Source organism: Heterocephalus glaber, unplaced genomic scaffold (assembly GCF_053883595.1).
Source record: "Heterocephalus glaber isolate CG9 unplaced genomic scaffold, H.glaber_assembly_v1.0 deba00001600, whole genome shotgun sequence".
In the NCBI taxonomy this organism is placed as follows: domain Eukaryota; kingdom Metazoa; phylum Chordata; class Mammalia; order Rodentia; family Bathyergidae; genus Heterocephalus; species Heterocephalus glaber.
The window spans coordinates 8,169,701-8,185,144 of NW_028258372.1; the positions used below are offsets into that span (position 1 = coordinate 8,169,701).

Consider the following 15,444-nt stretch of genomic DNA (forward strand, 5'->3'; position numbering starts at 1 on the left):
TCACCCATCTGAGGAGGTATATGAACACAGAGGAATAATAGTTAGAACTTGAAGGATGCTAGATTCTTTTATTTTAAAAGTTCAAATTGTGCAGGGTGGGGTGCGGTTCCTGGCTGCCAGGGGAGCGGAGTGGAGGTGGGCTGGGTGACTAGCCGGTTTTGCCCCAGGTGGTCCTACGGCAGCAGCTGCCCCCCCCCCCCCCCCCCCGCCGCCCGGCCTCATGAAGGAGCCGCTGGAGGAGCAGCTGTCCCCGCTGCCCGCTCACGACAACTTGGAGGTGGCTGGTGTGGACTGCAGCCTTTATCCTCATCTCTACTCAAGAGCATACATTAATTTTAGGAATCCCGATGACATCCTTCTGTTCAGAGATCGTTTTGATGGATATGTCTTCATGAGCAGTAAAGGCCTGGAGTATCCTGCCATGGTAGAGTTTGCCCCATTCCAGAAGATAGTCAGGAGGAAGCTGAAGAAGAGAGACACCAAGATGGGGAGCACTGAAGATGATCCAGACTATAAAGAAGTTTTAGAAACTTACAGCATGGAAGAAGAGAGAACCAGTGCCAACCCTGAAACTCTTCTGGGAGAGATAGAGGCAAAGATGTGAGAACTTGTTGCTAGAAGAACCACACCTCTTTTGGAATATATTAAAAACAGAAAATTAGAAAAGCAGAGAATTCGAGAAGAGAAGCGAGAAGAACGAAGGAGGAGGGAGTTAGAAAAGAAATGCTTGCAGGAGGAAGAAAAAAGAAAAAGATGAGAAGAAGAAAGATACAGGAGGAAAGAGGCAGATAAACAAAAGACAACTATTGAGACAGAAGTGAGGATAGAGCTTCTTAAGAAACTAGAAAAGGAAGAGGAACCAGACACAGGAAAACAAAAAGAAAGAGGCGAGGAAGTCAGCACTGGAGATGGAAAACAGCAAACCTGTGCCTCCCACACCTTCGTGAGAGCCAGGCCTTCAGAGAGCCTGATAGGGGTGCACAGGGAGAAGTCCCAGGATGACAATGACAAAGAGCAGAGGGACATGGAGAGAAGAATCCAAGGACCTGAAACACCAGAATGCCACTCAGATGATGTTAGAAAGCACAGTGGTCACTCTGAGTTTGACAGGTTTCCTAGAAGGAATGAAGATGAGCTGAGATGGAGGAGAGGGATTCACCCAAGACAGAGGGAAGAAGGAGAGCCAGGACAGGGCATCCCTGTGGGGACAGCAGAGAGCCCCACCAGGGAGCAGGAAGGGGCCTGCAGCCTGGCACTCAGAAGGGAGCGCCCAGGAAGTAGGGCCCTGTAATCCACTTGTCTGCGCCCTGAGTGGGCACTGTGCTTCTGCAGGCTCACAACTGCTGTTTCTAAACAAATTCTCTTATTAAATCAGGTAGGAATCTGAAAAAAAAAAGTTCAAATTATATTCCTTAAATTATATTCCCAAAACAGAAGAAGGTACAGATACATTGGGCAAGATCTTTTCAAGGGCTCTTCTGCTTCTCAACAAGGACCAAGGCTAGAGAACAGGGAATGACGTTTTTCCCCCCCTAGGAAGGAGATTACTTGATTTAGTAAGCATTGAAGTTCTTTCTCAGCTGACACACACACGCACTAGAAGGGTAGGGGTTATCGGTTACTTCAAACAAGAGTGTCAGAGAAAACAGTCACCATTCCCCCTTCTTCATACTTTGCAAAGGACATTCTTGGCACATAGATAGATTGATGCCTTAGTACTCCGGAGGAGGAAGATATTAAATGAACTCTTTTGCCTTGGGAGTAATCTCACAAAACAAAAAGCTCAAAGAACTCCCACGTTCTAAAGGCAAGCCCAGGCAGGAGGGAGTGTGGAGGCACCAGGAACCAGTTTTGTATTCATTTGCTCATTATCACCTCCAAACTACTTAAGAGAATGAGACAAGTTCATCAGGAGATTGAGGACAGCCTTAATGAGCACTGGGAGGAGCCATCACTTTGCTTCAGGTCTTTGCATCCAAGGGGAACTGAGAGAAGAGACTGGGGACAGCCAGCTCTCCACAGAAAACCACTTCTTGAATTGGGTGGGGCAAGGATGCACACATATTCCCAGAGAGCCAGACGCTAGACTCTGAGGAGAGGAAACAGGCTGGGTCAGGCTGGGAGAAGCCCTAGTGGGAAGACTGCCTGCATTGTCTCGGGAACCATAAGCATGGGCTGAGAGCGAAACCAAGCACGTTGGTAAAGCATTGCCTCTGTCAAGGGAGATGAGTAAGAAGAATCCTAGAGATTTTAGGTTTCTAACAAATCACCATAGAAGAGAAAAACACAACATTTAAAATCTGATATGATCAGAGAGTACCAACATCAGAGGACAACTTTACCGATCAAGAAACCTCAGGAAAGCAGCACTTACAGAGAGCAGTGGGTCAGGAAATGGGGGAAGCTGAACTTGCTATCTCTCCTACTTCTACCTTTGCCATATAGAGAGTCAAGATATACAGTAAAACCTCACATACTTGGTCAACTGATATTCAACAAGAATGCCAAGACCATTCAGCAGGGAAAGGACAGTCTTTCCAACAAATGCTGGAGAAACTGTCTATCCATATACAAAAGAATGAAGTTGGACTCTTATGTTGCATCACATATAACATTGACTCAAAATGGACTGAAGACCTAAATGTAAGCGCTAAACCTATAAAACTGCACTTACTTTTAAAGCGGTAGTGTCTTGCTATTATCTATCAAAATTAAGTATCATACCCATCAATATGCAATTGTGAAACTGAAAAGAAACCTATTATTACTTTTTTTTTAAAGAAACCTATTATTGACAAAGGAAATCATGTATGTGGTATCCTTTCTGAAAATTCTTAAATGTTTGCCAAAGACTTTCTTCCTGCTTCTCATTCACTGCTATTATTCCTCTTGTGTAGGCATTGTCCAGGACTTTACTCTGATAGTGCAAACGCCAAACGCCTTTTATTACAATCTCTGCCCCCATTCCTATTCTCATTCTGCTTCAGCCACATTGGCTTTCTTGTTATTCCCCCAACACTCCAAGCACAGATTCACTTCAGTACATGTATCCTGTGCACATAATAGTTGGTCAGTACTATCCTTAATCACAGTGGGGTTTTGTTGTTGTTGTTGTTGTTTTTGTGGTACTGGGGACTGAACCTGGGGCCTTCACAATGAACTACATCCCTATTTTTTTATTTTGAGACAGGGTCTTACTAAGTCACTAAGTTGCCCAAGCTGGTCTCTACGTGGAAATCCTCCAGCCTCAGCCTCCCAGAATGGTGGGATTATAGGGGTGCAACACCATGTCCCATCCTGCCATGTCTTAATAATAATCCACTTCTCCTTTCTTACAATTCATTATCATATTTAGAATCTGACTTCCCACATTTGTTCTAATTTTGGGGGGGGGTACTGGCGATCGAAATCAGGACCTTGCACTTTTGAGGCAGGCGGCGGAACCACTGAGCTAAATCCCTGGGCCCATCTTCTAATTTGATTATTGTCTACTCTCTCAACATTGCTAGGATGTAAGCTTTATGAGGCAGAGACTCAGAGCCAAATGAATGGAATCTTAAGAGAACAGCACACATAGCCAGTCATTCATACAGTCATTCATTCATTCAACTAATACTTTTGAGAACTTACTGTAAAGAAGGCACTACGCTGAAAACACAATAAACATGAAACATACAGAACTTGTTAGATGTATACCTAAAATATAAAATAAAAAGATTTTGAAGGTGGGTGGCTAGTTTCATAAATGGCAAGTCCAAATTAGAAGCCTTAACTGCCCGTGGCTATTGTTCAACCCAGCAGTATGAAAAGTTGACCACCAGTCAATTGGTTCTCTCTGGGGAATGTGGAACTAGAATTCCTTGAAGCTAGTCATTTCTGACTGATCTTTTGCACCAAAGTGGGAGAGGTAAACATCCCCAGGAGGTGGAGCAATTACATAAGCTTTTACTAACTCCTGCTAGTTCCCCAGGACAGCCTGAGCCCGGCCTTGCTGAGGCCTTCTTAGGGACAGTGCAGAACAGACAAAAAACACCTCTGAAGAATGCGATCACGTTCACAATCTATATTTGCCTTGTACTATATTTTCATTGCTACTGGGGAAAAGGCCCAGTGGAAAATGTGTGCTGTTCTAAATATAGCTCCTGTTTCTCTATACCTGTCCGATTTAGGTTGAAGCTTTGGGGATACAGCCCAGGCAGTTACCTGCAGGAAGGGCTTCGGCATACCGGGACAAATCTGTCCCTTAAGGCAGGACGGAAGGACCTGGGGTCGAGTCTGGGGCTTAACCGCAGTCCTCCTCTATGCCGTCCTTCCTGGTCCTGAAACTCTGAGTGTGGCAGGCGTCCCACTCCTCCCTGCTGCAGCCTTGGACTTGTACTCCAGCTCTCAGGTGGTCTCTATCAGTTTACCTTTCTTCTTCCCCCATTTAGGAGTTTCTACGATTGTTTGGCTACTATCCTCTGCAAGCTTTTCGACTTGTTATTTTCTTTTGTTTAAAATAAGTGATGGGAAGGGGGCGTTATTACAGTTTTTCGGAAGGGAAAAAGCCTAGGGTGGGCGCAGGCACTAATGAATATTTATGAATGAATGGGCGAACAGACACGATGCTTTCAAGCTGGGTGAGGGAAGAAGGGTGTGAGGAGCCACTGGTTGACAGCGATTTTCCTTCCGGTCCTTCCAGTTCTCCGGACTCGCCCCCGCGCGTCCACGCTGGCCTAGGGATGAAGGGCGGAGCGACTGGGACTGGGGAGCTGGCGCAGGAGGAACGCGCGGCGATGGGCGGGGCCGCGAGAGCGCGCACGCGGAAAGGGGGTGGCCAGGAGGAGCGCGGGCGGAAGGGGCGGGGGAAGGGGCGGGGGAGGGGGCGGTCCCGGCGCGCGGCGCCCTCCCGCGCGGTGGCCCAAACCCGCAGCGGAGCTCCAGCCCCACCCAGAGCGCTGCGCGCCGAGGGCCGCCCCGCTCGCTGCGTGGGCGCTGGGCCATGTACTCTGGGAACCGCAGCGGCGGCCAGGGCTACTGGGAGGGCGGCGGGGCCCAGGGTCCGGCGCCGGCAGGGACGGTGAGCCCCGCGCCGCTCTTCAGCCCGGGCGCCTACGAGCGCCTGGCGCTGCTGCTCGGCTCTTTCGGGCTGCTGGGCGTTGGCGGCAACCTGCTGGTGCTCGTCGTCTACTACAAGTTCCAGCGGCTGCGCTCTCCCACCCACCTCCTCCTGGCCAACCTCAGCCTCAGCGACCTGCTGGTGTCCCTCTTCGGGGTCACCTTTACCTTCGTGTCCTGCCTGAGGAACGGCTGGGTGTGGGACGCCGTGGGCTGCGTGTGGGACGGGTTTAGCAGCAGCCTCTTCGGTGAGTCGGCCGGGAGGGGACGCTTCCTTCCCGCTTGCAAACTTCTCTCTCCGCCTTGCCACCGCCTCCGTGCGTCCCCCGTCCCCCTGGGCCTCGGTGCCCGCTTCCCTGCCCGCCTCCGACCCCGAGCTCCGGGCGCGCCTTCCTCCTCCTCCGTCTCCTGCACCCGCTGCCCACCCTCCGCTCCTTGTCCCCCACGCCCACCCTCACCCTCCCTCCCCGGAGCATCCGGGACGCTGGCGAGCGCCTGTCCTCTCATCTCCTTCCTCCGTTTTCCTCTCCTGATACAGTTCAGCAGGGCATTTCACTTTGGGGAAAAAAACAAGGGCCTATGGAGTCAGGTTCAAGAAAAAGAAGTGATTAACTCATGAAAGTTGGAGGAACTTAAAATTTTAATTCATGTACTATTTATTTCTTGAAATGAAAGGTAGAAACCTAAAAGAGCAGTAGTTTATATTTTTTCTTTTGTTCATTAACAGTTGTAAACTTTTGAATGCCTCCCAAGGAGTGACATAGTTTCATTCATGTCCCCAGAATGCAAAGTGACTTGTGCCCCATAAGCTGTTTTTACTGTATTTTCCTCCTAGGTTACAGCGTACCCAAATCTAAGTTGAGATTACCTATGCCTGAGAGAATCCCATCTCAGGTGAACAAATTGCTGTGCAGTCAGTCGATTTCATTAAAGTAGAACTTGATAGTTAATCGAAGATTTATTTCTGAAATACTTCTAATCATTACAGAAGTATTAAGTCTCAATGAGACTTGATTTTTTGAAGATGAACTCAGGATATGATGAGCCTAGGAAAGAAATTATTTTTTTGTGTGTGTGCTCCAGGATTTTCACATGAAATAGAAATTTGTATTTCTCAGGTTTTATGATTCCTTTTTAAATCCTGAAATCCACTGATAATTTATAAAGCCTTTTATCTTGGCAGATGTTGGAGAGCAATCTTTGTAGCATTATCATAAATATTTTCTTACTGACCAGCCACCTGTGCTCTGACAAACCCAAATACTGTGGTATTATACTGATTCATTTTTTGAAATATTTTGAAGGAAACAAAATGTCAGAGAAGCCATGATTCATTTATTTGATTGCCTCAATGATTCTAATATTCTCTTCCTCTTCCCCAATAAACATGAATCTGAGAATTCCTTTGTACAAAAATTTGGAACCTGGGGAGGGACGATATAGATGGCTATGTGATTAGACTCTTTATATTAATTAAAAATACCCACCAGGCAATTCTTTAGGCAGGCCTAAGCTTTAAAGAAGGGGATTCTAGCACAAGCCTTAAGTGTCATTAATGCACCTTAGTGTGGGCATCACATGTTTGTTCACAGACATGAAAGTTCTGTTTCCATAAAGTCCCATTTCTCTTCTGGGAAATTCTGTTTCTGCACCTGGGTGTTTGAAAATAAGGTTGCATTGAATTTTTTTGTAAATGCTAGCATCTTCCCTCTGCAACACCCACTCTCCTGTATCTCCTACACTCTTCCTTCTGTGTTCCTTCACCATTCCTGGTGGAGTCCCTTTCTGATCAGAAATTATTTTGTAAGACTGCTGGAAACCATCACCAGCTGGTATTTTACCTTACATCTATCTATTCTTATTTCTCAGGGCATTTTTAATTAATGCTTTCTCTGCAGCTATATTCCCATTTTAAAATCAGATGATCAGAGACTTGATTAAACCCCAGAGACAAGAGTGAGTTTATTGTGGGGCTTAAAAAGTTCTTAGTAAAGGTAAAAAATTTCTTTGCCTGGACTATTTCTAGATTGTGTTAAGGATGAAGAAAGGGAAAGTACTTATCCTCTTGTTATCCCTGAGCAAGAACTAACCATAATGGAGTATTAAAGGGGAAAGAAATTTAAAAATGCCTGAGTTAGCTGCTTGCTCCAGAGGCTTTGGAAAGGCTGCCGTAACTAGTGGGAAGTACCACTGGTCTGGTGGCACAAGGGTGGCCCTGTTCTTGATCGTGTGCCTGACTGTGTGGGCTTTCCCAATTCACTTTATCTCCCCTGCAGCAGTTTTCTTATTTTTCAAGGAGTAGTTGAGCTTAATGTTTTTGAAGCTAGTCCACTTGCTTTGTGTTTTGAGGAGTCATTTGATCCCAGCAGGTTAGAAGCGTCTTAGTGTTTATGACCTGTGTACTCTGTTACTCCCACCCTCAGCCCTGTCCTCTGCCAAGCCAAGAAAAGTAACATACTGTGGTTACACTTATTCATAGGCTCTGTCTTCCTCTTCACACCTGCTGGAAGGCCAGATAAGTAACGGAGAACTGCTATGTATTTGCATGGGTATACTTGTAGACCAAACAACTGCTTCTTTGTTCTGTGCTGAAATCCTGGCTTCTCAGAAAATGCTGAAAATAAATGTAATCTCTGATATTCTTGAGGTAGAATATGAATGAATAGGATTGTTAGGATCAGCATTTCAGTTAAGTTGACCAGGCAGATCAGTGACTGAATCAGCTAATTATCTAAGTTGTGATTGAATGACTTATCTTACCAATATCCAGAGTAATCAGATCTCCTAACCATGGAAGGTCCAGCTTGCACCAATTAGATTTTAATAGATTTAGCAATAGTGAACATTCCACATTAAAAAAACCTCACCGTTGCCATGCAATGATGAACAACAGAAAGTCTGGCACTGTGGGTCGTACAGTGCTTTAGCCCCAAGACTTCCAGGTAAGTATATTCTTCAGGTCAGTGGATGTCCCACTTCTGGCTACACCTGACATCACGCAGGTGTTCAAAGGTGGAATATAACCAAGACCATGCTAAAGTTAAGAGGAGAGACTTCCTTCACTACCCGTTCAAAAATACAAATAGCATGTTAGCCTTGGTAGAGGATGTTTTAACAAACCTTTCTTAAAACACAGATTTAGGGGTTGGAGAGATAGTGTGGCAAAATGCAAACATCACCATATTCAGATATTAGAAAGAGATGTTAAATTATTTTAATGTATGAATCTAGGAATTTAAAAAATTTATAAACGTGCACATTCATATAAAGATGTTTTAAGTACCTTCTATTCCCCCAGTACATGTTCTGTTATACATCTAAAGATTTTTAATACTAGATGTTTTATTGAATTATTTTGTAATAATCAGCAAGGTTAATTCAAAATAGTTTCATATTGGTGCCACAGATCCTAAGGTTGTTTGGGCCATTAAAAGGTCTAATCAGCTGTTCTGGAATCACCTGCAGACCTTGGCCTCAGAAACATTTCTTGCTTGTGATGGTAGACACGTAGTGTATTATCTGTTTTCATAAACAGTGAAGCTACACATTTCTTAGTTTAAGTTCATACTGTGTGTATTCTTATTCAAATATTTTAAAAGCAAAGAATTGTGTTAATTTTTTAAATTTTCATGGGACATTCTGTCTCCTTTATTCCATTGCCTGATTCAGGGGTGGAGAGTAAATCTCTATTGTTCATTTTTTAAAAATTAGAAAATATGTGAGAAAGCATTTCATGACTTGTGTTATAGAGGTTTGTATCCAGATAACAAGTCAGGCCCCAATGGATCGTAATTGCTGTTGCATGAAATTACTTTCATATTGTTTACAATTGTATTCTTTCTTGAATTTTCTTCTTTCAGAGAAGAGTTCCAGTCACAAATGCATATGTGATGTATTTTGCCATTTACTGCTAAGATGAAATGCAGGAATGAAAACCACACATCCGTTTAGTAGTCTCAGATGTGATTAGATGTACTTTGTCATGTTTCTGTGCTACTGACTTATTAAAACTTTAAAAGGGTAACCAGTTAAACAGCTAATACCTGCAAATTCGGTGCCGCTGGAAGACCTGGAACATTACACGGAGAGATTTTATTACAGCATAATCACACCGCGGCAGAGCTTCAGCCTAGATTTGTATTTATTTCTTTCATCAATAGCTGTTACCTGACCCTTTATCTCCTGGGATGGCGGACAATCTTCCCACAGAGTTTGATGTGGTTATAATAGGGACAGGTTTGCCTGAATCTATCCTTGCAGCTGCATGTTCAAGAAGTGGACACAGGGTTCTGCATGTTGATTCAAGAAGTTACTATGGAGGGAATTGGGCTAGTTTCAGCTTTTCAGGATTGCTGTCCTGGTTGAAGGAGTATCAGCAAAACGGTGACACTGAGGAAGAGACTGCTGCTGCATGGCAAGACTTGATCCATGAAACAGAAGAAGCCATTGCTCTTTGCAAGAAGGATGAGACCATTCAGCACACAGAAGTTTTTTGTTATGCCAGCCAAAATTCAGGGGACAGTGTTCACGAGATTGGTGCTCTGCAGAAAAATGCCTCCTCAGTGGCATCTAGTACCTTCACTGAACCTCTGCCTTCTGCAGAGTTGCCTGAAGAAAGGCACTCATATGTTACCAACAATGAAATGCCTGCTAAACATGCCTCAGAAAGTGATAGCAAGATTTCAGTAGAAGAAGGTGATGTAGAGGAATCACCAGAGAAAGAAAAGTACTGTGGAGATAAAACTTGTATACATCCAGGCTCAGATGGAGATAAGGTTGAAAACAAACCTATAGTAGACGACGACAACAATCAGCTGAAGAGAAATGTGATTACTTACCATCAAATGGTTCAAGAAAGCAGGAGATTTAATATTGATTTGGTGTCAAAGCTGCTGTATTCTCAAGGATCACTGATTGATCTTTTAATCAAATCAAATGTTAGTCATTATGCAGAATTTAAAAATGTCACTAGGATTCTTGCATTTCGGGAAGGAAAGGTAGAACAGGTACCTTGTTCCAGAGCAGATGTCTTTAATAGCAAAGAACTCACTATGGTTGAGAAAAGAGTGCTAATGAAATTTCTTACATTCTGTTTAGACTATGAACAGCATCCTGGTGAATACCAAGATTTCCAGCAATGTTTGTTTTCTGAGTTCTTAAAAACTAAAAAACTAACCCCCAACCTCCAACATTTTATACTACACTCAATTGCAATGACATCGGAATCATCTTGTACTACATTAGATGGTCTTAAAGCAACAAAAAACTTCCTTCAGTGTCTTGGACGGTTTGGCAACACTCCCTTTTTATTTCCTTTGTATGGCCAAGGAGAAATTCCTCAATGTTTTTGCAGGATGTGTGCAGTTTTTGGTGGAATCTATTGTCTTCGTCATACAATCCAATGCCTTGTAGTTGACAAAGAATCTAGAAGATGTAAAGCCGTTATAGATCGCTTTGGTCAGAGAATAAATGCTGACTATTTCATTGTGGAGGATAGTTACCTTAATAAGGAAACATGCTCAGATGTGCAGTATAAGCAGATCTCAAGGGCAGTGCTTATTACAGATCAGTCTATACTAAAGGCAGATTCTGATCAGCAGATTTCCATTTTGATAGTGCCTCCAGTGGAACCAGGAGCTTCCTCTGTTCGGGTCATAGAGTTATGTTCATCAACTATGACATGCATGAAAGACACCTATCTAGTACATCTGACCTGTGAATCTTCAAAAACAGCAAGAGAAGACTTAGAATCAGTGGTAAAGAAATTATTCACCCCTCTTACTGAAACAGAAGTAGATAAGGAAGAACTTAGAAAGCCAAGCCTCTTGTGGGCTCTTTATTTTAATATGAGAGATTCCTCAGGAGTCAGCAGAAGCTCATATTGTGGCCTACCTTGCAATGTTTATGTCTGCTCTGGGCCTGACTCTGGACTGGGAAGTGAGCACGCGGTCAAGCTAGCAGAAACAATGTTCCAGGAGATCTTTCCAAGTGAAGAATTCTGCCCTCCTCCTCCAAATCCAGAAGACATTATCTTTGATGGTGATGATAAGCAAGCAGATGCTCCTGGAACCCATACTACAACAGTGGCCAACCTAGAATCTCCTGAGGAAAGCAAAAAGCTAGAAAGCCCCCTTCAAAGCTAGAAAATAGCAAACTGGATATTCACTTCAGCTTGGTGCCCAAGTATTCTCATTTGAAGGACCATTTTCCCTATGACTAATTAGGAGTGGTTCTATGATGAGTGCTGTGCATATGTTGTCTTTAAGTCTTTTTGAGACATTGGCTATTGAAGATGTTTGTAAATCAGTAACTGATTTATTTGGTTATTGGACTTTTTATTTCAGAATCAGCTCCATAATCCAGAAACTTAAAACAGGGTTACCTTTATCTTAATATTGGGTACATATGTGAGAGTTCCATATTAGCAACTTTGCTTAAAGGAATATAAAACTGTTACCTGGTACTGATCTTCAGATTTTTGTCATTGTCTACAGAATAATTAATAATATATAAGAAATGCACTAGTTACTTTTGCAGCTATTACAGTTGCTGCCACCTCTGAATAGAGAAACATATAAATACATTATGTGAATCTTTTGTATATAATATGAATAATGTAAACTTGGTAGTGAGAATAGCAACTAATAAAAGTGCCAATATGATAAAAATACACTTGTCTGTAATTGTTAAAAGATAAATTTTGCAAAGTCTTTATTCTTTGTGAAGGCCTCGTGTTTATAATACATTTTGCAGTTTATTTTGCCTACTTAGCCCTTGTACCAAGTGAAAAATAAGATTAGTTTTAAAAAATCTGTAGAACCCTGCTCTGACACCTGAATGAAAAGAACTTCCAACAAGTAACTCTGGCAAAAAGAAAAAAAAAAGATTATCCTAGGAAAATACTTCAGGATGGTGGTTCTCAAATTCCTAAAGAGAAACAGAATGAATCATTTTTAACTTGGAATTACAGATAGTTTTTAAACCCTCTGTAAAAAGATTTTCTCATTTAAGCTTCCCCAGAATGGAATGTAACACCTGTTGGCTATACTAGTTTAATTAGCAACACTAACTTAGAGAATGAAACAAAGTAGGATTTATGGTGCCCCTAAAGTTGTAGCTCACCAGACAAATAGGTAACAGCATTCATAATCACTTCTGCCTCTTGACAGTTGTCTATAGAGAATAGAAATATTTTTTTCCCCGTACAGCCACCAGAAATCATACACTTGCTGGTACTCCAGTGTCAAAAAGTTTCAGGACTATCAAAAGAGGGGAACTTCTTCCTCATTTAGTCCCATTTCCATATATCAGGAAGAAAATAATCCTTTAGGAAGAGACTCTTTCATAGTTTTTGCTCTGGAATGAAGCATTTACTATATGCAAGGTACTTAATATTGTGTTTCCCATAACAGTTTCTCGACAACACTAGGAAGCAGATACGACATACTTTCAAAGAGGAAATGAAACTCAGTTATTAATTTGGTCATTTTGCTGTGTGGAGAAGCCAACATTGGGGCCTAACCTGGTCTTTCATGATCCCTAAACTTTTTATGTTCACCATTATGAAAGTAGTTACTATAAGAGAAGTAAAAGATGCCTGGGAGAGTCAGAATTTCATTGTTGGGGAAAAAGTAGACAGATGCTAATTCTGTAGCATATTATGGGATCAAAGAAATGTTGAATTTACACTTAGAGCTGTGAATCTTAAACAGTTTGGCTAGGTTTTAACAAAATAATTCTTTTTGGTAATGTTTTTCAGTCTGAAGATTGTGTTACAAAAAATGTAAATATGCCAAGATACAGTTTTATTTTTCTTCCTCAGTATATGAGGAAAATGAGACAAGACTGATTCAAGTAATAGCTTTTTGAAGGAAAAGTCATAGTTTGGTATTAACATTGATGTTTTAAATATAATAAAGAGGTATTGTTGGGTGGATCTTAAAACTTAAACCTATCAAAATAACTGAAATGTCTAACCTACAAAATAGTAATTAAAATTTTTTAAATCTCAAGATAAAAATAGGTGAAAGTAATTCAGGCTTACTGAAAAGTTTTTCAGAAACAGATTATTTATAAGAAATTGAGAAAAGGAATAATGAGAAGTTGTAAAAGATGGTAAAATGGAAATAAGAAAAAAGTATTAGATTAGGCCAAAATAAAGATTGTTTTAAAAACTAACAAAATGAATATATTATTTCCTTAAATCAATGCAGAAAAAGTTGGAAATGAGACAAGTTGTAACCAATAAACATGGAAGAATTTTTGGGATATTAGGATCCAGTGCAATTTTCTGACAAAGTAGAATTTAATTCCAATAAGCTTATTGGTTAGCTTTTTGAGGTGTTTATGGAATAAATATATATCATGAAAGATGATATGGTACCAGTTGAATATGGGGGAAAATACAGCTTCAGTACAAAAACCCAAACATAAAAATGTTCTTATTCTGAACAAAGTGCAAAGTGAAATGTTGACAAATAATACAACAACCAAAAGTTATTTCCTGTGACTCACAATTGTAATACTGGTGTTTAGTAGAATAATAATTACATCAACATCAGTAGGACAAAATGGTAAAAATTGAACGTATTGAACTACATTAACTTTTAAAAAAGTTAACATTCATCTTTGGTTTAATTAGTGGTGGTAATGATTTCATAGGCTACTCATAATGTGATAAGTAATTAAAATTAAGAGCTGACATATTGGGAAAACAAACATTTCTCAAACAGAAATTAAGTAGTATTGGCACCATAGTTACATATGGTTGAAGAAATGTAATTGTGGTAAAAATGTTTACAAAATGAGAAAGGCAAAGCAGCATAAATATTTTCTATTTACATGGCTTTATAACTAGCTAAACATATTTAAATGTATTAACAGTAAAACACCAATTCAGGAATTTGCAGGATATGTAAGGTAAAAATCTTGTTTCTAGAGTCCGGTGGTAAGTGCAGTTTAAAAAATATTAGAGTATTTATAAGCCATTTAAGGAAAATTATGCAACTATATTAGGATAATTTAAGAAAGATGCTTAAATAGAAGCAGGTTGAAAGCTAAACTTGAAATATGAGAATACTCTTCATGAGAGACCTCCTAGTATAATGGACAAATAGTAAATGAAGAGTCCTTGCATCACTTCTTACCTGTTCTCTAATCTTGGGAAGATGTTAGTTTCTGTTTCTCCATCTATAAAACTAAGAATATTTAACAATTACTGTGAGGATTAGACTGGGTATAAAAACCACATCCAGGTGAATGCTAATCTGTAACATAGATTTATTATAATACTGCTTAACATTCCAACAACGCTTTATGCAGTTTGACAATGGTGATAATTTATCTAGAAAACTAAGGCAGAGATACAAGTTTTTTTAAATTTAGGTTTAAAAAATAGGAACTTTACTTTCTGAATCTTTAAAGCATTCTGTTAATCCTTATTTTGTGGTGCTGAATAGAATGTATAAGATTAATAAAGCATTTGGAGAAAAGTAATAAAAGTTAATAGAAGGGCCAGCTGGATCAATGTGGAGATATTAGGTGTACTTTTCATATGATAATGCATTTTATTCCAAATGAATGAAAATTTTATATGTAAAAGAAAAAAAATATTTTCATCCTAATAGTGCAAAGAAATTTTATGGCAATGAAAAACATTGACAAGATAGATCATTTAAAAGAATGAAAAATGTATACTAAAGAAGGAATGGTGGAACAAAAAAGCTGTTTGGATTTACAAGTGTTCAATATTTTTTTAAAGTAGATGGAAATCTTTAAGGTTTTGTACTCCTTAGTGGGCAGATTTATAGAGAGAATACAAATGCGATGATACAAGTAAAACTCAATTCTTAGATGATAGTCAAATGAACTAATACTAAAGTGAAAATGGAAACAACTTTGACCTAGTTCTTGCTGTTACATTGAGTAAAAATTTTTAAGCATGCATGTGTCTTTATGCGAGAACCATTGTATATTAGTAGTCATTAAAAAGGGACGAAAAGAGTTCTATGCCTGATCTTTTGACATACTCACTTTGAGTAGCATATATTTACCCAGGAAAATACTTAAAAGCTACCTGTACAAGTTTTTTTTAAAAGCCCATCAGTTGAGAAATGGATCTTAGTGTGTTACTGTTGCTATGGTGAACTGTTATATAGCCTTTAAATATTGATATATGTTAAATTGTATGCAAAAATAAAATGTTAATTAGAATATAAATTGTTTACTGGTTATAATTGTGTAAAAATTTAGATTTCAACATTGAAAAAATAAGACGTAATTACAGTTTAACATTAAAGGGTTTATTTTTTTTGTAACATATTGATGTGTGTAATAAAAATAAAAGAT

General features: G+C 40.2%; 2 protein-coding genes and 1 pseudogene across 3 annotated transcripts in view; all 3 read left to right on the plus strand.

Moving 5' to 3' along the window:
• The first annotated feature begins 55 nt into the window (after positions 1–55).
• On the plus strand, positions 56–1,504 carry LOC101702779 (regulator of nonsense transcripts 3A pseudogene; annotated as a pseudogene).
• Positions 1,505–4,872: 3,368 nt separating this feature from the next.
• The window catches only part of Opn3 (opsin 3), a 47,631-nt gene continuing 37,059 nt past the window's right edge, over positions 4,873–15,444 (plus strand). Inside the window, exon 1 of one of the 2 annotated variants that reach the window (XM_021265485.2) lies at positions 4,873–5,345. In XM_021265485.2, the coding sequence (XP_021121144.1) occupies positions 4,982–5,345 (364 nt within the window). In that variant the 5' untranslated portion in view covers positions 4,873–4,981. The remainder of the gene's footprint in view (positions 5,346–15,444) is intronic. The other variant, XM_004853473.4, reaches the window with a different exon arrangement.
• On the plus strand, positions 9,013–15,315 carry Chml (CHM like Rab escort protein). The gene has a single exon (XM_021265477.2). The coding sequence runs from the start codon at positions 9,285–9,287 to the stop codon at positions 11,238–11,240; it is 1,956 nt and encodes a 651-aa protein (XP_021121136.1). The 5' UTR covers positions 9,013–9,284; the 3' UTR covers positions 11,241–15,315.

Excerpts from the sequence above, each read along its gene's own strand:
- Chml (XM_021265477.2), top strand. The coding sequence starts at position 9,285 with ATGGCGGACAATCTTCCCACAGAGTTTGATGTGGTTATAATAGGGACA.